Here is a 27,972-nt window from a genome sequence, read left to right as displayed (position 1 = left end):
ATTTTTTTTAATGGCCCTACCTTTTAGAGACCCACATTAGGAATCTGGCTGGTTGTAGTGTCACCAACCATCCTGGATTGCCTGAGACTCTCCTGGTTTTAGCAGTGATCCTGTATCCTGGGATAGGATGTTCTCTGTTTCCTTATGGTGGTGTTTGGGTCCTCCTTCCAGCTCTGAATTTCCTGTAAATGAGAAGTTCTTGGGTCGAAAGTCTTGGTTAGATTGAAATTAAACCATTTTTGACAAGAATGCTTCATAAGTAATGTCATGTACTGTATGTCACATCTTATTTGGAGGCATGCAGTGTCAGTTGTCCACTCTTAGTAAAGGTGATCAGTTAGGTCGTGGCCCTCAGAATGCTCCATGTAATTTTCTCTTTATAATTAACTAGAAATCTGTGGGGTGTTTCTTTGGTACCATATGATTGTCCTGTTCCCCAGTAACATCTCAACCAAAAATTTTAAAATCTATTGATTACTGTTTCCTGACTCAGTAATTCATTTTTCTAATTTTTAAAATGTATTCTCTGACTTGGTGATTTAATTGGGGGCTGGAAGATGTTGAGAAACTCTGGGTGTGGGGACCAGCAACATGTTTTAACATGTTCCCCAGGTGATTCTGATGCTCACTCAATTTGTGAGCCAGTGGTTTCGAGCCACTGTTCCTCAGCCTTGGTTGCGCATTGGAATCATCTGGGGACCACTTATTTATTTATTTATTTATTTATTTATTTATTTAATGTGTTTATCAAATTTGGAGAGAGAGGGAGAGACAGACAGACAAGAATATGAGCAGGGGAGGGGCAGATAGAGAGGGAGACACAGAATCCAAGGCAGGCTCCAGGCTCTGAGCTGTCAGCACAGAGCCTGATAAGGGGCTCAAACTTGCGGCCTACAAGATATGACCTGAGCCACCCAGGCGCCCACCTGGGGACCTTTTAAAACAAAGGTTCCTGTGTGTCACTCCCTCAGAGATTCCGATTTAATTCATTTTGGGTGTGGCCCTAACATCATTATTTTAAAAACTCCCTAGAGGGCTCTAATGTGCAAGTAAGGATGAAAACCCGGTCTGGGGTTTTTGTCTCCAAGCCCAGTGTTTGGCTTGATGAGTGAACGTGCACATTAAATTGCAGGTAAAAAACTAGCTGTGTAATACATAGGCCAAATAGCTTGCTTTTTTTGCTTCCTCCTTGTCTAGACCCATCCAGGGTCTCTAAGCACTGATTTGCAGTCCTTTGAAAAGATTTTCATCCCTTGAAAGCATTCTCCTTCCCGTGGTTTCAACAGTTATTCTGGTGGGTGTGGTAGAGAGTGGGGCTGAGATACCATCAGTTGCTAGTAACCCTAGCCAAGCCGTAAAATTAACCTTCATATAGGGCAAGAAAAAAGCTCATTTTATTATTAATGTATGACAGTTGTTTTAAGGGTTTTTTCTCAGCCTGCCTCTTATCTGTCTTCCAGAACTGGCTTCTGTTTTTAATGTTTTTATTTATTTTTGAGAGAGAGGGAAAGAGAAAGAGAGAAAGTGCAAGCAGGGGAGGGGCAGAGAGAGAGGGAGACACACAATCCAAGGCAGGCTGTAGGCTCTGAGCTGTCAGCACAGAGCCTGATGTGGGGTCAAACTCACAAACCATGAGATCATGCCCTGAGCCCAGTTTTGATGTTTAACTCACTGAGCCACCCAGGTTCCCCCAGAACTGGCTTCTTCTTGTTAGGCTTGTCTTAGGGTTGCTGAACCTATGAATGAAATTTTGACATTGCCCTTATTGCAGGTGTGGAGTTTTATCTACTGCAGTGGTTCCCAGTCTTAGCTGCACGATGGACCTCCCGGTTCCTGGGGCTTGGGCCCTACCCCCAGATATTCTAATTTACTTGATCCGGGGTGTGGCTCAAGCATCTGGAGTTTTAAAAGATCCTTCAAGGTGATTCTAGTGTGCAGTCAGGGTTATGATCCTCCAATTAGGGCTGTGGTTCCCAAACTTGTCTGCATAAGAAAATTCCCCAGGGATATTTTAAAGGTTCCAAAATCCATGCCACACCCCAGACTAATTAAATCATCACAGCCTCTGGGATGGGACGCACACATTGGTAATTTTGAAGTTTCCCCCAGTAATTCCAATGTGCAGCCAGTTTTGAGAACCACAGGGTTAGGGTATTTGATGGTTTGGGGGTTGGAAGGGAGAAAAGAATGATTGTCATTTGCTGAGATGTAAGTCTTCCAACCCTTCACCTTCAAAATCACATTGCCAATTTATAATTTACAGGATCATCATTGTCATTTTTCTGAGAGATGTATTTCAAAGTGGCATGGCCATAAAATGCAGTCATGAACCAATTGAAGCTCCCTTAGAACTTACCAATTAATTCAAGTCCAAAAGGACAATTGAAATGGAATATAATTGCTACAAAAGGCCATATTTCATTTTTTCTCATTGCCACGTAGTATTCCATTGTGTATATAAACCACAATTTCTTTATCCATTCATCAGTTGATGGACATTTAGGATCTTTCCATAATTTAGCTATTGTTGAGAGTGCTGCTATGAACATTGGGGTACAAGTGCCCCTATGCATCCATCAGTACTCCTGTATCCCTTGGATAAATTCCTAGCAGTGCTATTGCTGGGTCATAGGGTAGGTCTATTTTTAATTTTCTGAGGAACCTCCACACTGCTTTCCAGAGTGGCTGCACCAGTTTGTATTCCCACCAACAGTGCAAGAGGGTTCCCCTTTCTCCACATCCTCTCCAGCATCTATAGTCTCCTGATTTGTTCATATGGTTTCACTCTTATGTGGATCCTGAGAAACTTAACAGGAACCCATGGGGGAGGGGAAGGAACAAAAAAAAAAGAGGTTAGAGTGGGAGAGAGCCAAAGCATCAGAGACTGTTAAAAACTGAGAACAAACTGAGGGTTGATGGGCGGTGGGAGGGAGGGGAGGGTGGGTGATGGGTATTGAAGAGGGCACCTTTTGGGATGAGCACTGGGTGTTGTATGGAAACCAATTTGTCAATAAATTTCATATATAAAAAAAATAAATAAATAAATGTATTTATTTTATTTTTAAAATAAAAAAATATTTTTAAAATATAAAAGGAATTTATATTTAAAAGTGTTGGCATTTACTACTTGTATTTTACTGAGCACCTTTATTTGTAACCAATACAAGGAATACCTGCAAAGAGAGGGTTGTATATCTATACTCAGCTGTTTAATAGTTTTCTCCTCCACCTAGACTGTGAGCCTTGAGGGCATAAGAGCTATAGTGTGTTCACTGTTGTATCTCTGTTTAGCACCCAGTCCAGTGTCTGAAATTTACAGGTGCTCAGAGTGGCGATATAGTATACTAGCCAAGAGGACAGCTTTGGAATCAGTCTGACCTGGCCTTGAATCCTGACTCCCATCACTTCCATGCTGTGTGACCTTGGGTGAGTTGCTTATCCTCTCCAACCCTCTGTTTCCTGCCCCTCTCCCTGTAAAATAAGGGTAATAATAGCATAATAACTTACTTCATGGGATTGTTGTGACCCATTCAGCAAAACAGTATTTGTATAGCACCTTGCACATTGAGTGGCACATAGTTTGTGTGCATTAAGGTGGGAGTTATTCTTAGTAATACCAGTGAGAGTATTCTTAATAATCCCATTATTTTTTGAAGGAATAAATGGATGGCATAGCCTGCTTTCCCTTCCCTCTCTTGAGATTAACAGGCAAAAATAACCTAATCAGTTTGGTTTCTGTAGGATTTCAATACTTAATTTCAGGCAAATAAAACCAAGCACGCATTGGAAAGAGTGTCTTCCCTGTTGGTGTTGGTGTTTCTCAGCATTTATATTATAGTCAAATATTGCAACTTCTAGTAAAAAGTTTACAGTTTGGAGAAAAAAATGAAGCAAAGAAAACAGATAAGGCCATCCCTTTCATTTTGTCACCCTCAAAATATTGTTTGCTAAAATAACCCACTTGTCAAATCCCTTTGTACTTCTGTGAGAAGTGCTAACGTTAAGACATGTTTTCTGAAAATAACTGTGATGAGGTGTCATGAATTAAGGGCTTTGGTGCAGAACTGATAAAGTTCCTTTATGGGTAGAATAGCTCAGGATCATAAATTGCCCAGAACCTCTACTGGCCCACCCTTTCCACCTCCTAAAAGGAAACTTGTTTCTAGGAATATATTTTTTTTCTTAAACTAAATGTACTATAAATGCTGCATAGTATCCTAAATTGGATTCTGAACAGAAAAAGGATATTAGTGGAAAACCTGGCAGAATCTGAATAAAGTCTGTAGTTTAGTAAATTGTACCATTGTTAGTGTCATAGTTTTGATCAATGAATTAGAGTTATGTGAGGTGTTAATGTTAGAGGAGCCTGGATAAAGTGTATATGGGAACTCTGTTTACAACACTTCCACACATCTAAAATTACTTCAAAACAATTTTTTTTTTTTTTAATTTTTTTTTTCAACGTTTATTTATTTTTGGGACAGAGAGAGACAGAGCATGAACAGGGGAGGGGCAGAGAAAGAGGGAGACACAGAATCGGACACAGGCTCCAGGCTCTGAGCCATCAGCCCAGAGCCCGACGCGGGGCTCGAACTCACGGACCGCGAGATCGTGACCTGGCTGAAGTCGGACGCTTAACCGACTGCGCCACCCAGGCGCCCCAAAACAATTTTTTAAAAACTCTAAATGTAGTCTTTTAAAAACAAGACATACTGATTGAAAACTAATTCTAGAAAAACCAGGTCTGGGCAGGTGTTGAGGCCAGGACTCCAGGGATAGAATAGTGCTCACATAGATACCCAGATATGTGCTCAAGCACTACCTGTGATAAGGTGACAAAGGGCATGAGTAGCATGTAGCAATTCTTTTATAATAAGGAATTTTTGGCAGCCTATCAAAAAGCAGTTCCTTTCTTTCAGTATAAGCTAGCCTAATTCAAAACACAGCAGCCTGGCCTAAAAGAGGTCCAAATATAAATGCTGCAATCAAAAGACATAGGGTGTCATAATGAATACAAAACAGATCCGTCTACATACTGCCTACATGAGACTCATTTTAGACCTAAGTGAGATGGGTGAGGGGCGCCTGGGTGGTGCAGACGGTTAAGCGTCCGACTTCAGCCAGGTCATGATCTCGCGGTCCGTGAGTTCGAGCCCCGCGTCAGGCTCTGGGCTGATGGCTCAGAGCCTGGAGCCTGTTTCCGATTCTGTGTCTCCCTCTCTCTCTGCCCCTCCCCCGTTCATGCTCTGTCTCTCTCTGTCCCAAAAATAAAATAAACGTTGAAAAAAAAAATTAAAAAAATAAAAATAAAAAAAGAAAGTGAGATGGGTGAAATGGGTGTCAAAGAGTAGCGATACTTATATTGGAAAATCTAGACTTTAAAACAAAGACTGTAACGAGATAAAGAAGGGCACTATATTGTAATAAAGGGGACAATCCAATAAGAAGACATAACAGTTGTAAATATTTATGCATCCAACATGAAAGCACCCAGATATGTAAAACTGTCATTGATGGACATAAAAGAACTAATTGATTATAATACAACAACAGTAGGGGACTTTAACACCCCACTTACATCAATGCACAGATCATCTTAACAGAAAATCAACAAGGAAACAAGGGCTTTTAATGACACACTGGCCCAGATGGACTTAGCAGATATATTCAGAACATTGCATCTTAAAAGAGCAGAATACATATCCTTTTCAGGTGCACATGGGACATTCTCCAGAATACATTAAATATTAGGTCACAAATCAGGCCTCAGCAAATAAAAAAAGATTGAAGTCATACCACACAACTTTTCTGACCACAACACTGTGAAACTAGAAGTCAACTACAAGAAAACATTTTGAAAGACCACAAACATGGACGTTAAATAACATGCTACTAAACAATGAATGGGTCAACCAAGAAATCAAAGAAGAAATTTAAAAAATACATGGAACCAAATGAAGATGAAAACACAATGGTTCAAAACCTTTGGGATACAGCAAAAATGGTCCTAAGAGGAAGTATATAGCAATACAGGCCTACTCAAAAATCAAGAAAAATTGGGGTGCCTGGGTGGCTCAGTCGGTTAAGTGGCCAACTTCGGCCCAGGTCATGATCTCGCGGTCTGTGAGTTCGAGCCCCACGTCGGGCTCTGTGCTGACAGCTCAGAGCCTGGAGCCTGTTTAAGATTCTGTGTCTCCCTCTCTCTGACCCTCCCCAGTTCATGCTCTGTCTCTCCCTGTCTCAAAAATAAATAAACATTAAACAAAAAAATTAAAAAAAATCAAGAAAAATCTCAAACAACCTAACATTATACCTAAAGGGGCTAGAAAAAGAACAACAGATGAAGCCTAAAGCTAGCAGAAGGAAGGGAGTAATAAAAATTAGAGTAGAAATAAATGACATAAAACTAAAAAAAAAAATCCAGTAGAACAGATCAAGAAACCAGGAGCTGGTTCTTTGAAAAAATTGATAACCCCCTAGCCAGACTTACCAAAGAGGAAAGTGAAAGGACCCAAACGGAATCACAAATGAGAGAGGAGAAATAACAACCAACACCACAAAAACATAAGAGAATATTATGAAAAAGTATACGTCAACAAATTAGACAACCTGGAAGAAATGGATAAATTCCTAGAAACATGAACTACCAAAACTGAAACAGGAGGAAATAGAAAATTTGAACAGATTGATGACCTGCAGAGAAATTGAATCAGTTATTTAAAAAACTCCCAACAAACAAAATTCCAGGGCCAATGGCTTCACAGGTGAATTCTATCAAACATTTTAAAGAAGAGTTGTTACCTGTTCCTCTCAAACTATTCCAAAAGGTAGAGATGGAAGGAAAGCTTCCCAACTCATTCTGAGATCAGTATTACCCTGATACCAAAACCAGATAGAGACTCCCCTAAAAAAGAGAACTACAGGCCAATATCCCTGATGAACATGGATGCAGAAATTCTCAATAACATACCAGCAAACCAAATCCAACAATACATTTAAAAAGTCATTCACCATTATCAAGTGGGATTTATTCCTCGGTTGCAAGGTGGTTCAGTATTCACAAATCAATCCACGTGATACACATTAATAAAGGATAAGAACTATATGATCATTTCAATAGCTGCAGAAAAAACATTTGACAAAGTACAGTTTCCATTCATGATGAAAACCATGAAAAAAGTAGGTTTAGAGGGAACATACCTCAGCATAATAAAGACCATATATGAAAAACCCACAGCTAATATCCTTCTTAATGGGGAAAAACTGAGAGCTTTTCCTCTACAGTCAGGAAGAAGACAGAGATGTCCGCCCTCACTACTGTTATTTAACATAGTACTGGAGGTCCTAGCCACAGCAATCAGACAACAAAAAGAAAAGGCATCCAAATCACCAAGGAAGTAGCAAAACTTCCATTATTTGCAGATGACATGATATTCTGTATAGAAAACCCTAAAGAAACCCCACAAAAAATTTGGCTAGAACTGATCAACAAATTCAGCAGTCACAGGATACAAAATCAATGTACAGAAATTTGTTGCCTTTCTAAACACCAATAATGAAGCAGCAAAAAGAAAAATTAAGGAATCAATCCCATTTATAGTTGCAACAAATACAATAAGATACCTAGCCAAAGAAGCAAAAGACCTATACTCTGTGAAATATAAAACACCGATGAAAGAAATTGAAGATGACACAAACAAATGGAAACACATTCCATGTATTGAATAGCATGGTAATTCTTAGGACTGGGCTCATTTTTCCAAGCAGATATAAAAGGCTTGCTGTCTCTTAGCACCAGAGTTCTATTTTAGTTCCTGGAAGTGGCGACTAGCATGAGCGTGGGATTGCGTGGGATTCTTGAGTCATCATCACACAGCACAGTTTGAGTGCTTTGTTAACATCACTCTGCCCACCACCTGACAGCAGAACCTCCTGGGCTCGCTGGACCTGAGCCAGGCACTTCATAGGCATAGGGATGGAAGTACAAGCCCCCTGACTCCCACAATCCCCAGCTGATACTATTTCTGTGCCAACAGCAGGAAGTTCTTGCTGATTTTTCACTCACCTGGGATAACACCACCTGTGTTTTGCACAGAGATTGATATGAGAGAAAAGGCAAGGAGAGTAGGAGGATGGATTGTTATAGCTAAAGAAATAAGGCATAAGCCAAGGGTGCCATGGCTACAGTTGTTTTAGCAATACCTGTGAAAATAAAGTAGGATGCAGAGATGATTTCCATTCCTGGAAAGCTGGCAATAACTCTCATTCTCCACACCCCTTCCTGTCAGAAATCCTACCTCTGCATATTGAATTCTCTAGTCAGAAAACCAAGGCCTGTCTTGCAAGACAAAATGAAGAAGTACTCAGAGCCACATGGGGCTTGTTGAATGATGGACCAGGGTCTTTTTGCTCACAAAGTGCTATGGCAGGAGCTAAGCTTTAAAAGTCCTGGAGGAGGGAGGCTAAGACCTTGACAATGAAAGAAGAGAAACTCCAAGGCAACCATTCGCCTGAAAGTAAATTTGCCCCACCTAGGGTCAAGAAAGTATCCTTAATCTAGATCTCCGGGCTGCTGTGCTGAGATATGGATTTGTAAGACCTTTTTGGCAGATTTAGGATTTTCAAAGACAAGAATATGGGAGGCAGTGGTTGGCAGTGGTTAGAGTTACCTTAAATTCTCCATGCTCTTTTTACATTAGAATCCAAGACCTCTCTCTTTGGGTTGTTCTTTACAGAAAAGAGGATACCTCTCCCAGAAGGAGGGCATAGCTGTCTAATGATCTAAGCCCCTCCCCTAATCATAATAATAGTAGCTTGGATTTAATGAGCTACTTATTATATGTCAGGCACTATGGTAAGCATTTTTTTTACTATATGAAATTTATTGTCAAATTGGTTTCCATACAACACCCAGTTGGTAAGCATTTTTATATGGACTTTCCCCTTTGATCCTGACAACAACCCTGTGAGGTAGGTGTCCTTATTCCTGTCTTCACTGGGGGAAATTGCCAGGGTTACCCAGCTTGATATGGGATTTGGGAAGTACAGTAACAGCCTGCTGCAACAAAATTAAGGTTCATTTGACAAGTAAATAGAGGTATGCTGACTGTATTGAGGGGATATTCTTTAAATAACTTTGTGATTGATAGACTGTGTATAGGAAAATTTAGTTGACACCCAGGAACACATACGTTATACAAGGGGAAGTGTGCCAATATACTGAAACTGAGATTTATCAGGTTGTTTCAACCTAAATTCTCCAACTTGCCCACATTTATAGGTAGCGCTCCCACCCCCTTTTAACCACACTTCCCTTTTGGCTGAGAAATTATGCCTGTCTCATAAATATACATGCCAGAAAGGCAAATGTAGATGATTCACTTTTCTTAAGAACACTGGTTTGTTGAATTACATTTTCTGTCTGATAAAACCCTTCTTCAGTAGAAATAGTTGAAGAATTCCTGAGTGAGAATGATTGTCAACATAATTCTTGAGTGACATTTATTAGGCAAATTGGAGGAAAGTAGGTGGGTCAGGAGTGGCCAGAGAAGACCCAAGGAGGAAGCAGTACTTTTGGACAGGAAAGATAGAGTACTGGCTTGGGCACACAGGATATTTGGATTTTAAGAGTATCTCTGTCAGTAATTAGCTTTACAATCTTTGCACTTAACCTCTCTGTACCCCAAACTCCTTCATCTGTTTAACAACTGAGGTTGGATTAGAGGCTCTGTCTCAGAACCCTGTCAAAAACCCACAAGGTGCCTGGGGTAGTTCTTTTGGAAACAAGGCCATGTATAATGCATAATAGCAAATGATGCAATCTTAGTGTCATACCCTCTAGATGGGGTTGTAAGACCGATCATTCTGTGCAAGGTTTCTATCCTTCAGAAACAAGTATGGACTAGTAGGCTTAGAAGTTAAGAGCATGAGTTATGGAGTTGGACCATAGTTTGAAAACCAGTTATGCCACTTCCTAATGGGTGCCCTGGAACAAATGATTTCACCTCCCTGAACATCAGTTTCTCCTTCTGTAAGATGATGTAATAAATAGTACCAACCTCATAGGCTTGTGAAGATGAAAGGCAATAGTATGTAAAGCATTTAGCCCAGCACCTGGCAAAATAGAAGTACTCAGTCATCCATGTCTGCTACAACTATTGTCATGCTTATTTCTATCAATGTAATTCTCTTGACTTGGGCATGGCTAGATTTCTGCACTTTTCTGGATATAGCTTTCTCTTTCTGCATGGAATTTGAGAAAAGCATAAGTAGATCTTTCTGGCCTAATGCCAACTCTAGAGTCAGACCTGGATTCAAATCCCTGCTCTGCTTCTTACAGAGTGTGGGACCTTGGGCAAATTGTTTAACTTTTCTGCTCCTTAGTTCCCTAATATGTAAAATGCAGGCAGGTGTACTGCCTACCCCTAAGGGTTGTTGTGAATAAGATCATGAATGTGAAGAACTTAGGCCTGTGCCTAAGGCCTGACATCCAGAAGGCTCTCAATAAATGTTGGCTGTGATACTGATGGTGAAAGTAATAGTTGTAATAATAGTAAATACTACCACTACCCTCCATGGGATGGAAGACTGATTGTGTTCAAGTTTGTACAGTTTTTGCATACCTAACCAAAGTGTTGGGAGAGGCAGTAATTGTTCTTCCTGGCGGGATAGCAAGGGAATTGCTGCCAGGCTTCACAGACCATGGCAGGGAGCTTAAAAAAGACTTGTTCAGGTGCATGACTGAAAATGATTCAGCAGGGCATAATTCTCAGCAGAAAAGTTCTATTTATTTCTGCCAGTCCTCTTACACCCAAGAACCTTAGGGGAAAAAATGTAATCACAAAATGACCCTCCACTTCTAAGACTCGATTTCAGTTGGTCACCCATAGCATGTTGTTCATAGGCTTCATGAGGAACATTTGGGTGCAAAGACCTAAAGCCTCTGTTCTTCTTTGCCAAGGTCATCTTCATTCTCAAACGGATGCCACCTAACTTTTCTTAAGCCTCTCCGCAGGTATAAGCTTCATATGACGGCTAGAACATAGATGTACAGGAACAATGGGAATCCTCAGGGATATGATGTTAGATAGGTGGACTTGTAGGGGGACTTTAGAGGTATTAGTAAGTAGAAGTGAAAAAAACTGAGCAATACTAACGATTCTAGAGATGAGCCCATTTGCTGAGGGAGGGATATGAGATGTTTTTTTTTTTTGGATTTCCCTCCAGTTTTCTCTTTAATACCCTGCTAAAAGTCTAAAAAGAGAAAGAAAACAGCCAGTCAGTGCAAATGAAGCTAAACATCAGATTTCCTGTCATTCCCAGATCACTCCTGGTTGGGAGGGTGTTGGCCCTTATGCACAAGAGGGTGTAAGACTGCTCCCCTCCAGGCACCTGCCCTCTGCCCCTGGCCCCATACTTTCTCTCAGTCTTGCTGTCTCCCCTCTCCCCTTCATATAAGGAATACTAACCACAGGATCCAGAGGAAGCTTCACAGGGATTTTCCAGTAACATCTCCTCTGTGTCCCAGGTATCCAGTTTTTTTTTTTCCCCCTGGGTTCTGAGGTTATAGAAATGAAAAATGGATTTCAATTTTAGACCGAGATTTAGGGGTAGTTTCTGACATCTCAAAAAACACTTCCTCTGCTCTTCTACAAGATTTCTCCCACTCAACTCTCATCCTCACCCCTCATCCCCAGAGCAGTGCCTCTCTCCTCCTCAATGGGTCTGGCCAAGTCTAGGCCCCTCCATATAGGTATAACAACCCAAGGCTCTGGGGTGGCTTGAAGGGCTAGATACTTTGGAGAGCAGAGGCGACATAATATTGACAGTTGACCATCATTGAAAATGGGGTCCCAAGGAACATTGAGAAGGAGTGGCCATTAACAACAATGGGCCTAACAGACACATGAAAAGATGCTCAACGTCACTCCTCATCAGGGAAATACAAATCAAAACCACACTGAGATACCACCTCATGCCAGTCAGAGTGGCCAAAATGAACAAATCAGGAGACTATAGATGCTGGAGAGGATGTGGAGAAACGGGAACCCTCTTGCACTGTTGGTGGGAATGCAAACTGGTGCAGCCACTCTGGAAAGCAGTGTGGAGGTTCCTCAGAAAATTAAAAATAGACCTACCCTATGACCCAGCAATAGCACTGCTAGGAATTTACCCAAGGGATACAGGAGTGCTGATGCATAGGGGCACTTGTACCCCAATGTTTATAGCAGCACTTTCAACAATAGCCAAATTATGGAAAGAGCCTAAATGTCCATCAACTGACAAATGGATAAAGAAGATGTGGTTTATATACACAAGGGAATACTACTTGGCAATGAGAAAGAATGAAATCTGGCCATTTGTAGCAACATGGATGGAACTGGAAGGTATTATGCTAAGTGAAATAAGTCAGGGAGAGGAAGACAGATACCATGTTTTCACTCTTATGTGGATCCTGAGAAACTTAACAGAAGACCATGGGGGAGGGGAAGGAGGAAAAAAAGTTACAGAGAGGGAGGGAGGCAAACCATAAGAGACTCTTAAATACTTAGAACAAACTGAGGGTTGATGGGGGGTGGGGGAGAGGGGAAAGTGGGTAATGGGCATTGAGGAGGGCACCTGTTGGGATGAGCACTGGGTGTTGTATGGAAACCAATTTGACAATAAATTATATTTAATATTAAAAAAACTCTTGTGATTCAGGCAACAACATGGATGACTCTTAAGTACATTGTTCTGAATAAAATAGGCAGACCCCCCCCCCCAAAAAAAACAACAATGGGCCTTCAAGGCCTCATAGCTTTTTTAAATGCCTTTATTGTTTTGGGAGACATTGTAAATGCTTATTATAAAACCTGGAATTTCCAAAAAAGCAAAAATCCAAAGAAAGTCACCTAGGCCTTTTACTTCTCAAAATCACCTAGTATTTTACCCCTAGAGAAAACCACTGCTGGTGTTTTGGTGATTTCCCTCCAGATATTCTGTGCATGTATACACATCATTCTAAACATGCTAGACTCTGATTTACCATATTCTCTAACAAAATATCAGGTTGTGGAAAACTTTCCATGTCAGTAAATATAAGTCAACATTATCCCTTTTAATGTCTACATCATATTCCATTGTATGAATACACCATAATTTATTTAGCCATTCCCTATTGTTAGCCCTTTGCTTGTTTTCAACTTTTAGCTATTGCACACAATGTTGGGTTTCCACATTTTTAAAGTTCTTAATATGTATATATACATATTGAGAGAGGGAGAGCAGAAGAGAGACAGACAACCAAACTACTCACCATAAAGTAGTGAGTAGTACATAAAGGTTGTACTAATTTGTACTTACACCACTGGAAATCATAACCTTTAAGATAACCTGATAGCTGTGCAAACAAAAATCTTGTGTCAGCCAGTGCTGGAGTGCTGGGGCATCATACTGGGCTGCCAGATAATGGTCCCCAAGCACTCTCCCTGTACTTCATTAACTTCTTCTAACTACTAACCATAGTATGAGAAAAGAGCTTCAGACTCAAAATAGGAATATTCTTGTATAAATCATGAGAGAAGGCCTATATATCTTTCCTGACTAACCAATGGTCCAGCATTACCTTTAAAAGGATCATCTTCAATGCAAATTGGTGCAGCCACTCTGGAAAACAGTGTGGAGGTTCCTCAGAAAATTAAAAATAGACCTACCCTATGACCCAGCAATAGCACTGCTAGGAATTTATCCAAGGGATACAGGAGTACTGATGCATAGGGGCACTTGTACCCCAATGTTTATAGCAGCACTCTTAACAATAGCCAAGTTGTGGAAAGAGCCTAAATGTCCATCAACTGATGAATGGATAAAGAAATTGTGGTTTATATACACAATGGAGTACTACAGGGCAATGAGAAAGAATGAAATATGGCCCTTTGTAGCAACGTGGATGGAACTGGAGAGTGTGATGCTAAGTGAAATAAGCCATACAGAGAAAGACAGATACCATATGTTTTCACTCTTATGTGGATCCTGAAAAACTTAACAGAAACCCACAGGGGGGGGGTAGGAAAAAAAAAGAGGTTAGAGTGGGAGAGAGCCAAAGCATAAGAGACTGTTAAAAACTGAGAACAAACTGAGGGTTGATGAGGGGTGGGAGGGAGGGGAGGGTGGGTGATGGGTATTGAGGAGGGCACCTTTTGGGATGAGCACTGGGTGTTGTATGGAAACCATTTTGACAATAAATTTCATATATTGAAAATAAAATAAAATAAAAGGATCATCTTCAATGCGTGGAGCTGGGGGCTGCAAGTCATCACTTCGATTGTCACAAAGCTCAGTAGTGTTCCAAGTTCTGTTTCCCCCAGAACATTCACCTTCCTCCATAGGTTCATCTAAAGCAAATGTTACTGATATGTTCTTTGTAGGCCTTAATCTTAAACCTTCTTTCTGTACAACAAGAAAATGGAGAAAAAAGTCAGTTGGTGCTCTGATAGTTCAGTGATTGGTCCCTTGGACAGTAACATTTAAAGAGCCATTTACCTGTAGGATTGGCTTTAGGGGCCTAGCTTCCATCGAGCATTGTCCTAGATGCTGTCTTTTTTCTTTTGACATTCCCATCCTGGTAGTGTGGCTGGGGAAGACAGGAGAGAAAAAGCAATAGTGCAAACAGACACACTTCAAGCTCCTTAATTGAATGCAGCTATTTCCCCATCCCTGCCATATGCCTTTGGACATTGAAAGGAGGAAAGGACAGAGCAAGAGGACATTTAGACCTTTTATTCCTCAAAACCTTAATCAACTCCTGTTTTCTTTTTTTCCTTTGTGTTCTTCTTTTCCATATTCCTGTTCTCTCTCATCTTTTCTTATCAGGAGGATCAGAGAACTGAAAGCAAAGAATGTGGGGTGGCTCCAAGACTTTCAGCCATAGAAGGTTTCCAATAAATTTCTTAAGTGGTTCCTGCTCCTTTTCTCCTCTGTGTGGCCCAATGAAACAACAGAAACCCTGTTTTGGAGAAGGGCTAATAGGCTAATCCTAATAGGCTGGCTTTACCTTTATACAACTCATCCCACTAACATGACCACTCAAGTTGTGCTGAAGGGAGGGTATACCTCACAGTGTTGGAATGTTTGTGGTCATTGCCCTAGCCCCATTTGGGCCAGTGGATCTTGAGACATTGCTCAGCACTGCACAGAATCCAAACACTACCCAGAAGTTCCTGCATATGTTGAATATGGACTCCTGCATCTGTTCTTATCAGTACACCTAATAGAGGCAGCTCAGTACCTGTCTGATGAGGGTCTTTCCCCAGAGCTTCTGGTGCCCTTGGAGGTTGGGATGCTTGAGGGGAGTGGCTGTCGGCGAGTACACAGCTCTTCATATTTATCCCCAATGGCAGCTAATAGCCAGTGCAGCCCTTCAATTATGGGCTGATGGTTCCCTCTTTGGAGGTTTTTGATGACTGAAGAGGGTTCCTATGATAAAAAAGAGAAGAGAAGGCTGTAACCCAGGAGCCTGGGACCCCGGAGGTCCAAAGTCCTAATTATTATCAGCCAAGAACAGAGGTACACTTAAGCTCTGCTCTGTCTAGAGAGGCTCTAAGACTTCCTAGGAGAGACTTAGCACTCACTCCTGAGAAAGTAAATGAAAGACAAATGTTAAGGTCTTTTAATAAGTTGTGGTGTAATGTCCTGGATGTCTGACCTTGGGCAAGTCACTCATAATCTCTGAGCCTTAGCCTCTTTATCCATAAAATGAAGTATCCAATACTGAAACTTCTAACTGTAAAAAGCTATTTTGAAGTCCTAATGAGAAAACAGATGTGAAGGTGTTATAAGAATGTGTTATTTACTGTCAGTGTCGAGTCAAAAATCATCACTGTAGATGTTGCCTGCGGGGGAGGCTTTGCCTGAGACCTGGCATATGTGGCTGATTATGGAATGGGCCCAGGGATGCATCAACTGGGCTCAAGAGGGTAAGGGAGGGGATGAGGGGGGTGGGTAGATACTTACCACTCGGCACAGGGACTTGTTATCATTCACTAGCCTTTCTAGGAATAGATATTCAATAATATCACAGGGTAGGAGGGCATCCTTCTTGTCCTGTTTGTTTGCCATGCTAGAGCAGGGCATAGGAGAGAAGGAGGAAACAGAAGAGGAAGAGTGTAACAGAAATAGAGTCCAAGGGCAAGCAAAGAAGGGAAAGAGGAGGAGAACCAATTCTAGTACAACTACTACATATCCAGGAACTAGCTTCAAAGACATAACCAATGAGATGAGTCAGAAATTTTTCCAGCCAACTCTCAGTGGAGGAAAGAAGAGCACAAATAATTTTAATTCAAGATAATTCCCAGGCTTCATCTCTCACTTCCTCTACACTATGCCACAAAATTTTAATTAGAATTGCTAACCAGGATATGAACAGATTTGGAGTTTTTACGCACTCTCCCAACCTTTGTTCATGCTTGAGTTAGGGGTGCTAATGAGGAATGAAAAAGGCAAAAATAGAGTGGGGGAAGAGTGAGGATTGATGGGCCACCGGAATTATCACCTTGGAATGAGTGCTAGTTACATAACTCTTGGGTAGTTAGCCAAAGGAGGAGTCCATTGGCATCAATTATACAAAATAAGGATTGTTTTCTGCTATCTTCTCAGGGCTAGAAACTGAAGCCAGAAAAGAAAAAAATTCAGGAAGGCAGACTTCCAGAAGAGTTGAGGGAAGGGGTGGAAGATCCAGATATTACTCTCCATTTCCCTTTGATGCTTGCCTTCAGAATTACCTTTCTATAGGTAGGTAACATGTTCCCCCATGGCAATATGTGATAGAAAGTGGCTCTTAAAAACAGCCCCCAGAGGACTGGCCCACTTCCCTTCACTGAGCCCAAGGGAGGAGAAGGTCAAGCTGGGTATGACAAAGGGACCACCCTTCCTCCATCTACTCTTCTGAAGGTACAAAATGGGAAGGGGAAATTGTTCACAAAAGCAGAGTCTTACAGTAGGATAGGTTTCCCTGCCACTCTTTTATCAGACAGCAGACGCGTTAAGATGATCTTCACTTCCTGCATGCGTCCCAAGTCACTGGAATCCAGGACAAAAACAAGTCCGTGTGCCTGTGCATAGTAGTTCGGTCAGGTTTCTTGGCCCTTCATGTCTCCACTCAAGTCATAGATGGAAACTTCATACTCATGCAGTAGGAGTGTAGTCAATTCAGATTTCATACAATTGTTCATCCTACTTGGAAGTACTATGCATAGGGGAAGAGAGGAGAAGCAACCACAAAGCAGGGGAATTGAGTTAGATGTGAGAATTTGTTAAGCAGTGATTTGAAGCTTGACCAGAGCCTTTCCTGAGGAATCCCACTGAGGCATCCTGCCATCCTGCTCACACTCACAGATTCATCTTCCTAAACCAGCACTTGGTCATGCTACCCTTTCCTGGCTCAGTAACCTTTGGTGAGTGCCCACTGCTCCCAGGATAGAATACACACTCCTTTGCCACCTAACCTCCCAGACCTGACTGGTGTCCACAGTGCTCCTGGTACACACCCAGTTTCTTCCCCTTTCTGCTCCTTGGCTCATGTTCTACCCACCCCCCCCCACCCCCTCCCCGGCCATTCCACAAGAATGTCATGCTTTGTCTTGTTCTGGGCCTTCAGAAGATGCTATTCCCACTGCTTAGAACACTCTTCCATTACTCTTTATTTGGCTAATGCCTTTTAAAAAATATATCAATTTAGGGGCACCTGGGTGGCTCAGTTAATTAAGCCTCCCACATTGGCTCAGGTCATGATCTCACAGTTCATGGGTTCGAGCCCTGCATCAGGCTCTGTGCTGACAGCTCAGAGCCTGGAGCCTGCTTCATATTCTGTGTCTCCGTCTCTCTCTGCCCTTCCCCCACTCATGCTGTGTCTCTCTGTCAAAAAATAAACATTAAATAACTTTTTATAAATAAATAAATAAATAATAAAATATCAGTTTAGGGACACCTAGGTGGTTCAGTTGGTTATGCATCTGACTTGAGCTCAGGTCATCATCTGACAGTTTATGAGTTCAAGCCCCGCATCGAGCTCTCTGCTGTCAGCAGGGATCCTGCTTTGGGTCCCCTGTCTCCCTCTCTCTCTCTGCCCCTGCCCTGCTTGCACTCTGTCTCTCTCAAAATAAATAAATAAACCTAGTTTTTTTTCCTTTTATATCAATTTAGATCTTGTTTTCTCTAGAAAGTTTTCCCTAACTCACACCACCATCCCCTAGTCTAGACAGGTGTCTTTCTTCTGGGCTTAACCACTCTCACAGCACATATTAGTGTTAGAAATTTTATGATTTTGTTATGTGAGTTATAAACTACAACAGGACAGGAACCCTTTCAGTTTCATTCACTATTATACTCATGATGCTGAGCACAGAAGGTGGCATACAGCTAGCACAAATGAATATTTGTTCAATGGATTTTGATGAATGAATGAATGAATGAATGAGTGAGTGAATGAACAAGCGGCCCTTCTCTCCCACCCATTCTTCAAGGCCCAGCTCAAGTAGCACTTTCTTTAGGAAGCCTCTCTGACCTATCCAGCTCTCCCTTCTCTCTTGTTGAGCACGTGGTATATTAAACTTGTTGTTAACCTCATTCTGTGCACGTCCTATGTTCCCAACTAAAATATGAGCTCTGTCATGGCGGGGCTCTGCATTACCTTACATACAGTAGGTGTTCAACAAATGTTTATGGTGCCTGTTACTGTGGATACAAGTATGAAGTTCTCTTCCTCATGTCTCCTCCAAGAAACCATCCTAACTCAGATACATTTACCATTTTAAGGCTATTGCCAGAGCATAGTATCCCATAGGGCATTCCATACCTCTTACAGCTCTCATAGAAATGCAGTTCAAAATGACAATCTTTATACACATTTCAGTCTTTTGAACTGACAGTCCTGGCCTAGCTCTCTCCCCACATTAGTACTAAAGTGATTTTATAGATTCTATACACTCATACCTGGAAGTTCTCACACCAACATTGGTAGCTTATTTACATATAGTCTTAGACCTACCTGTGACATTTTTCCATGGCATTGCAAGAATGAGTCATTTAGCTGAGAAGTTAGTAAGATGCTTTCAGATCTTTGGAAATGTATGATTACACACACATTTACATGTATGTGTGTATGTGTGTGTGTGTATTATTATCATTACATTTTAATGTGATCTTATAATTCCTGTTTTCATGTCAGTCAATCATCTTTTTTTTTTAAAGTTTATTTATTTTTGACAGAGAGAGAGAGAGAGAGAGAGAGACAGAGAGAGAGAGAGAGAGAGAGAGAGAGAGAGAGAGAGAGAGAGAACGAGTGGGGGAGGGGCAGAGGGAGACACAGAATCTGAAGCAGGCTCCAGGCTCCGAGCTGTCAGCACAGAGCCCAACGTGGGGCTCAAACTCATGGACTGCAAGATCATGACCTGAGCCAAAGTCGGATGCTCAACCAACTGAGCCACCCAAGTGCCCCTCACCTTTTTAATTATAGTTTTCAGATAACATAGTTTTCAGTTACAACTTTGGTGTGATATTTGCTATGTCTGTATTAGACTACTTAAAAATAATGAGTGAAACTAAAGGTAATTTTCAAATCTTGTTTCCTGCATCCAAGCAAGCTTTATATTATTTTTTCCCTGTCAGAGCAAATCATTTCCCCTAGATTTTTTTCCCTTTTACTTGAAAACTTACCAATTCCTTCAGTAATGCAATGTATTGTTGGTGAACCTTAGAAGCCATGAGAAGTTGTTCCCTGATAATTTACATTTCTCTTATTTTCTCTATTAATTTATAAACTCCCTGAATACAAGTGCTGAGTGTAATTCATCTCTGTATCCCTAGAAGAGTATTTCATAAAGGATATTCTTGGGACTGTCTGCTTCAGAGTTACATGGGGGTGATTGTTAAGTTCTACTTTATACCAAATGAATCAGAACCTCTGTGTTTGGGACACTGGCATTTGTATGTTTAACAAACTCCTTTAGTTAAGAAAATCCCCAGGTGATTTTTCTGCACTTCAAAGCTTGAGACTCACTGCCCTAGAAAGCAGTGAAACTCATGCCTGTTGTGTCTCAGCATCATCTGGTGCACTTGTTAAGATTTTGAATCTGTGGGTCCACCCAGACCAAAGTAACTGAACCTCCAGGCACCTGGATCAGTAGGTATGAAATCTCTCCAGGTACTTCTGAATTTTGGCTCTCTGTACTCACTATGCTCCATGATCACCTGTGGAGCTTTTAAAACCTAAGACGCTAGGCCTCATTCTTTGAAGGTTTGATGCCATAGATCTGGGGTGGGGCTTAAGCATCCTTTTTTTTTTTTTTTAAGCTCCCCAGGTGACTGAATATATAGCCGATTTGAGAGGCACTGCTCTAAATGCCCTCATCTAGGGCATCTGCTTGTGCTTATGTTGGGGGTTTCTTGCCCCACGTGACTATGCCAGACAAAAAGTTATAGTGAATGGTATCCTTGATAATAATGGCTTATGTCCCAAAATATTTTATAGCTGGAATCATCAAATGTTCACACAAGTTATGACTTGTAGAATGGAATTTCTTTCCTAGGCTGTTGTCTGTTCTTAACAATCATAAACATTTGCAGGAGCAGGTGAGGTGATCTATTGTATTTGGGTACAGAGCAACCTACTAGATTGACTCTGGTTGTCCTGCATGGACAGAGATGGCCTGAGACATTCTTCACAATGTGAAATCAGTAGCACTTTGCTTCTTGACCATTAAAAACTATTCTTTGAATGAAGTTACAACCATAAGCCTATTGGTTTATGAATCAGCCCCCAAGTTAGTCACCAGCCACAAGGCAAGTTATACAGTAACACATTAAATAGACTACAGGCTTTTTCCTCTAGGAATTAGAATGAAAAGCAGGTATATTCTCACAGACAAAATGGTACATGGCTAATTGCAGATGAATGCTTCCCAAAGCTGGCTGGCCATCAGAAACACCTGGGAGTTTTTAAAAAATAGATTCCCAGGCCTCACCCAGAGTGGATGGGAATCTAGGGGTGGGGCTGAGTTGGGGCTCTGAAAATTATCCCCACTTTTATCAGTTATCTTGTGATTTATCTTGGCTCCTTGATTTTCCTGCTACTGTTTACGTTTCATTTTTCTGCCTATCAGAAAGTTGGGAGAGACAGGGAATCCATTTTGCTGCCTATTAGGGGAAAGGATGGGGAATGGAGAAGTTGTAAAGAGGCAATATGTTGCCTGAGGAGAATGGTGGAATGGGGGAGAACATTCATTCCACAAATACTTTTTGAGTGCCTGCCTGACGGTACTAAAAGTACAGACTAAAGATACAGAGCTGAAAAGATCCATTACTTCTCAAGGGGCTCACAGTCTAGGGGATGGATTTGCTGTTGTACAGTGATGTGTCTTAAGTGCATGATAGAGGGAGGCACAGAATAGAGTGGGATCTAGGAAGGAGGTGCTGAGCATTAGGGGTAGCCCAGGTCACACTGGGGTCAAGCTTAAGCTTGTGACTCAGGGCATTTGATTAAGCAGTTAGGTATTGGAGCGAATGAAATGCTAGGTAATGAGATAGCATGTACAGAGTGTGTGCATGTGAACTAGAATGGTATGATCACAGAAGAATGGCAAATAATTTGTTTTGGCTCTATCAGGGAGCATATGCAGAGAGCATGGGAAATGAAATTGGAGGAGAAGTCAGGGGCCAAATCATGGAGGACCTTGTATACTGCTAACGAATTTAAGTTTTGTTTTGATAACATTGGAGAGGAATTGAATGGTTTTGAATAAGGAAGCTCCATGATCAGGGTTTTGCATTAGGTCTTTCAGGCAACCATGTGGATTGAATACTGGGGGTGGAGGACAACTAGAGATGGCAAAATCAGCCAGCAGGCAGTTACTGTGGTTCAAGGAAATTGATGCAGACTTCAAGTAGACTAGTAGAGGAGTCAAGTTAGCCCTTTCCTGTATCTTGCTGAGAGCCCAGGTTATATAAAGTTCAGCCACATCATCATGCCCCTTCTTTAATTTAATAAACATTAATGGAGGGCATCCTATGCTGGGATCCCTGATTGACTGGTTAGCAGTTAGATGGGTCTTCACAACTAGAATAGTAGCTTCCTGAAATTCTGTGTAACTTCTTCTTGAAGTGTCAGGGTATTAAACTGGAGATCTGGTATTAAAGTTGCATGTCTCTGAACTGACAACATTTCTCAAGCTCCAACCCTCTATATTAACTGTCACAAAGAGTTTCATGTTATTAAACTTCTTCATCATCCCACACTTGTCTCTCTTATCCAGACCAAATTCCACTTTAATTGAATTCTGAAACTAGACACTGTTTCAAACATGCTATCCTTTATAATTTTTTTTCTACTTTCTAAATTTTATTTATTTTTTTATATATATATATGAAATTTATTGACAAACTGGTTTCCATACAACACCCAGTGCTCATCCCAAAAGGTGCCCTCCTCAATACCCATCACCCACCCTCCCCTCCCTCCCACCCCCTATCAACCCTCAGTTTGTTCTCAGTTTTTAACAGTCTCTTATGCTTTGGCTCTCTCCCACTCTAACCTCTTTTTTTTTTTTTCCTTCCCCTCCCCCATGGGTTTCTGTTAAGTTTCTCAGGATCCACATAAGAGTGAAACCATATGGTATCTGTCTTTCTCTGTATGGCTTATTTCACTTAGCATTACACTCTCCAGTTCCATCCACGTTGCTACAAAAGGCCATATTTCATTTTTTCTCATTGCCACGTAGTATTCCATTGTGTATATAAACCACAATTTCTTTTTTTTTTTTTTTTTTATATATGAAGTTTATTGACAAATTGGTTTCCATACAACACCCAGTGCTCATCCCAAAAGGTGCCCTCCTCAATACCCATCACCCACCCTCCCCTCCCTCCCACCCCCCATCAACCCTCAGTTTCTTCTCAGTTTTTAACAGTCTCTTATGCTTTGGCTCTCTCCCACTCTAACGTCCTTTTTTTTTTTTTCCTTCCCCTCCCCCATGGGTTCCTGTTAAGTTTCTCAGGATCCACATAAGAGTGAAACCATATGGTATCTGTCTTTCTCTGTATGGCTTATTTCACTTAGCATCACACTCTCCAGTTCCATCCACGTTGCTACAAAAGGCCATATTTCATTTTTTCTCATTGCCACGTAGTATTCCATTGTGTATATAAACCACAATTTCTTTATCCATTCATCAGTTGATGGACATTTAGGCTCTTTCCATAATTTGGCTATTGTTGAGAGTGCTGCTATGAACATTGGGGTACAAGTGCCCCTATGCATCAGTACTCCTGTATCCCTTGGATAAATTCCTAGCAGTGCTATTGCTGGGTCATAGGGTAGGTCTATTTTTAATTTTCTGAGGAACCTCCACACTGCTTTCCAGAGTGGCTGCACCAGTTTGCATTCCCACCAACAGTGCAAGAGGGTTCCCGTTTCTCCACATCCTCTCCAGCATCTATAGTCTCCTGATTTGTTCATTTTGGCCACTCTGACTGGCGTGAGGTGATACCTGAGTGTGGTTTTGATTTGTATTTCCCTGATAAGGAGCGACGCTGAACATCTTTTCATGTGCCTGTTGGCCATCTGGATGTCTTCTTTAGAGAAGTGTCTATTCATGTTTTCTGCCCATTTCTTCACTGGATTATTTGTTTTTCGGGTGTGGAGTTTGGTGAGCTCTTTATAGATTTTAGATACTAGCCCTTTGTCCGATATGTCATTTGGAAATATCTTTTCCCATTCCGTTGGTTGCCTTTTAGTTTTGTTGGTTGTTTCCTTTGCTGTGCAGAAGCTTTTTATCTTCATAAGGTCCCAGTAATTCACTTTTGCTTTTAATTCCCTTGCCTTTGGGGATGTGTCGAGTAAGAGATTGCTACGGCTGAGGTCAGAGAAGTCTTTTCCTGCTTTCTCCTCTAAGGTTTTGATGGTTTCCTGTCTCACATTCAGGTCCTTTATCCATTTTGAGTTTATTTTTGTAAATGGTGTGAGAAAGTGGTCTAGTTTCAACCTTCTGCATGTTGCTGTCCAGTTCTCCCAGCACCATTTGTTAAAGAGGCTGTCTTTTTTCCATTGGATGTTCTTTCCTGCTTTGTCAAAGATGAGTTGGCCATACGTTTGTGGGTCTAGTTCTGGGGTTTCTATTCTCTTCCATTGGTCTGTGTGTCTGTTTTTGTGCCAATACCATGCTGTCTTGATGATGACAGCTTTGTAGTAGAGGCTCAAGTCTGGGATTGTGATGCCTCCTGCTTTGGTCTTCTTCTTCAAAATTCCTTTGGCTATTCGGGGCCTTTTGTGGTTCCATATGAATTTTAGAATTCCTTGTTCTAGTTTCAAGAAGAATGCTGGTGCAATTTTGATTGGGATTGCATTGAATGTGTAGATAGCTTTGGGTAGTATTGACATTTTGACAATATTTATTTTTCCAATCCATGAGCAGGGAATGTCTTTCCATTTCTTTAAATCTTCTTCAATTACCTTCATAAGCTTTCTATAGTTTTCAGCATACAGATCCTTTACATCTTTGGTTAGATTTATTCCTAGGTATTTTATGCTTCTTGGTGCAATTGTGAATGGGATCAGTTTCTTTATTTGTCTTTCTGTTGCTTCATTGTTAGTGTATAAGAATGCAACTGATTTCTGTACATTGATTTTGTATCCTGCAACTTTGCTGAATTCATGTATCAGTTCTAGCAGACTTTTGGTAGAGTCTATCGGATTTTCCATGTATAATATCATGTCATCTGCAAAAAGCGAAAGCTTGACTTCTTCTTTGCCAATTTTGATGCCTTTGATTTCCTTTTGTTGTCTGATTGCTGATGCTAGAACTTCCAGCACTATGTTAAACAACAACGGTGAGAGTGGGCATCCCTGTCGTGTTCCTGATCTCAGGGAAAAAGCTCTCAGTTTTTCCCCGTTGAGGATGATGTTAGCTGTGGGCTTTTCATAAATGGCTTTTATGATCTTTAAGTATGTTCCTTCTATCCCGACTTTCTCAAGGGTTTTTATTAAGAAAGGGTGCTGGATTTTGTCAAGTCCTTTTCTGCATCGATTGACAGGATCATATGTTTCTTCTCTTTTTTTTTGTTAATGTGATGTATCACGTTGATTGATTTGCGAATGTTGAACCAGCCCTGCATCCCAGGAATGAATCCCACTTGATCATGGTGAATAATTCTTTTTATATGCTGTTGAATTCGATTTGCTAGTATCTTATTGAGAATTTTTGCATCCATATTCATCAGGGATATTGGCCTGTAGTTCTCTTTTTTTACTGGGTCTCTGTCTGGTTTAGGAATCAAAGTAATACTGGCTTCATAGAATGAGTCTGGAAGTTTTCCTTCCCTTTCTATTTCTTGGAATAGCTTGAGAAGGATAGGTATTATCTCTGCTTTAAACGTCTGGTAGAACTCCCCTGGGAAGCCATCTGGTCCTGGACTCTTATTTGTTGGGAGATTTTTGATAACTGATTCAATTTCTTCGCTGGTTATGGGTCTGTTCAAGCTTTCTATTTCCTCCTGATTGAGTTTTGGAAGAGTGTGGGTGTTCAGGAATTTGTCCATTTCTTCCAGGTTGTCCAATTTGTTGGCATATAATTTTTCATAGTATTCCCTGATAATTGTTTGTATCTCTGAGGGATTGGTTGTAATAATTCCATTTTCATTCATGATTTTATCTATTTGGGTCATCTCCCTTTTCTTTTTGAGAAGCCTGGCTAGAGGTTTGTCAATTTTGTTTATTTTTTCAAAAAACCAACTCTTGGTTTCGTTGATCTGCTCTACAGTTTTTTTAGATTCTATATTGTTTATTTCTGCTCTGATCTTTATTATTTCTCTTCTTCTGCTGGGTTTAGGCTGCCTTTGCTGTTCTGCTTCTATTTCCTTTAGGTATGCTGTTAGATTTTGTATTTGGGATTTTTCTTGTTTCTTGAGATAGGCCTGGATTGCAATGTATTTTCCTCTCAGGACTGCCTTCGCTGCGTCCCAAAGCGTTTGGATTGTTGTATTTTCATTTTCGTTTGTTTCCATATATTTTTTGATTTCTTCTCTAATTGCCTGGTTGACCCACTCATTCGTTAGTAGGGTGTTCTTTAACCTCCACGCTTTTGGAGGTTTTCCAGACTTTTTCCTGTGGTTGATTTCAAGCTTCATAGCATTGTAAACCACAATTTCTTTATCCATTCATCAGTTGATGGACATTTAGGCTCTTTCCATAATTTGGCTATTGTTGAGAGTGCTGCTATGAACATTGGGGTACAAGTGCCCCTATGCATCAGTACTCCTGTATCCCTTGGATAAATTCCTAGCAGTGCTATTGCTGGGTCATAGGGTAGGTCTATTTTTAATTTTCTGAGGAACCTCCACACTGCTTTCCAGAGCGGCTGCACCAATTTGCATTCCCACCAACAGTGCAAGAGGGTTCCCGTTTCTCCACATCCTCTCCAGCATCTATAGTCTCCTGATTTGTTCATTTTGGCCACTCTGACTGGCGTGAGGTGATATCTGAGTGTGGTTTTGATTTGTATTTCCCTGATAAGGAGCGACGTTGAGCATCTTTTCATGTGCCTGTTGGCCATCCGGATGTCTTCTTTAGAGAAGTGTCTATTCATGTTTTCTGCCCATTTCTTCACTGGGTTATTTGTTTTTCGGGTGTGGAGTTTGGTGAGCTCTTTATTGATTTTGGATACTAGCCCTTTGTCCGATATGTCATTTGCAAATATCTTTTCCCATTCCGTTGGTTGCCTTTTAGTTTTGTTGATTGTTTCCTTTGCTGTGCAGAAGCTTTTTATCTTCATAAGGTCCCAGTAATTCGCTTTTGCTTTTAATTCCCTTGCCTTTGGGGATGTGTCGAGTAAGAGATTGCTACGGCTGAGGTCAGAGAGGCCTTTTCCTGCTTTCTCCTCTAAGGTTTTGATGGTTTCCTGTCTCACATTTAGGTCCTTTATCCATTTTGAGTTTATTTTTGTAAATGGTGTGAGAAAGTGGTCTAGTTTCAACCTTCTGCATGTTGCTGTCCAGTTCTCCCAGCACCATTTGTTAAAGAGACTGTCTTTTTTCCATTGGATGTTCTTTCCTGCTTTGTCAAAGATGAGTTGGCCATACATTTGTGGGTCTAGTTCTGGGGTTTCTATTCTATTCCATTGGTCTGTGTGTCTGTTTCTGTGCCAGCCTTCCTTTATAATTGACTGCAGTACTTAACATAGTTTGAGCTCATTCACACTACACTATGAGAGGACCTTCAATTAGGATATCTTATAAAGGGAGAGGTGACAGACATTACCTAAACAGGCTGATAATACCCAATGAGAGGAGTGTGTATGTGGGAAGTGTTTATCTTCAAAAGAGCAAAAGAAGGAACCTGAGGGCCATGAAATACAGCTGGGAAGGAATGGTTATTTCATTGGTCTCTGGGGCCCATGGGAGACCTAAACTAGTATCTAATGCTCTTAATTCCTAACGTCTTTGGAAAGCCTCCACAAGAACGGTTTTGCCTGAGTTGTCTAATCCAATGATAATGATGGTCACATTCCTGGAAATGGAAAAGAAAAATGAGCCAAGGCCTTAAAAAGCACTGTTCGTTCTCAGGAGAAACAAAGAATTCTACTTTTCCTTGATTGACTGAGGCTCTGCCTGTCGTAGTCCCAATGCATGTACCATAAAGAGCACACCCAAGGCGGTATAAAGTGGTATGGGAACCCCTTCCCAAAACCTCTAAGGATACTTTTCTTCCTTGATTTACTTGCCTTGTAGAATTGGCCATCCTCCCCCAAACTTGTCTCCAGTCTTGCAGATGTTGCTTAATCACTTTCCTTCATAATATATATCATGAATATTTGTCCCCTGAGGGACTGTGGAAAGATATGTTGGAGGAAATGGTGGAATAGGTCTAGAGAAATAACTGCAAAATTACCTTTGTGTCTCTTCAGCTGTCTTTAGCTGAGACCAGCAGGATGTCAATAGCCGGAACAT

At 41.1% G+C, this 27,972-nt stretch overlaps 1 protein-coding gene across 1 annotated transcript; it reads right to left on the bottom strand.

The window, feature by feature from the left end:
• Window positions 1–60: 60 nt before the first annotated feature.
• On the bottom strand, window positions 61–27,972 carry ARL13A (ADP ribosylation factor like GTPase 13A). The gene is given in 8 exon segments (XM_047075806.1): window positions 61–182; window positions 14,301–14,430; window positions 14,524–14,614; window positions 15,269–15,456; window positions 15,994–16,099; window positions 16,975–17,224; window positions 27,462–27,532; window positions 27,914–27,972. Coding segments are annotated over 8 exon segments (1,017 nt in total).

The sequence above is a fragment of the Lynx rufus genome, unplaced genomic scaffold, assembly GCF_022079265.1.
Source record: "Lynx rufus isolate CCGP_SWC_20201006 ecotype Redwood Valley unplaced genomic scaffold, mLynRuf1.p SCAF_14, whole genome shotgun sequence".
Lineage (NCBI taxonomy): Eukaryota > Metazoa > Chordata > Mammalia > Carnivora > Felidae > Lynx > Lynx rufus.
Note: the sequence above shows the minus strand (reverse complement) of the source record. Positions and strands in the feature narration are given on the sequence as shown.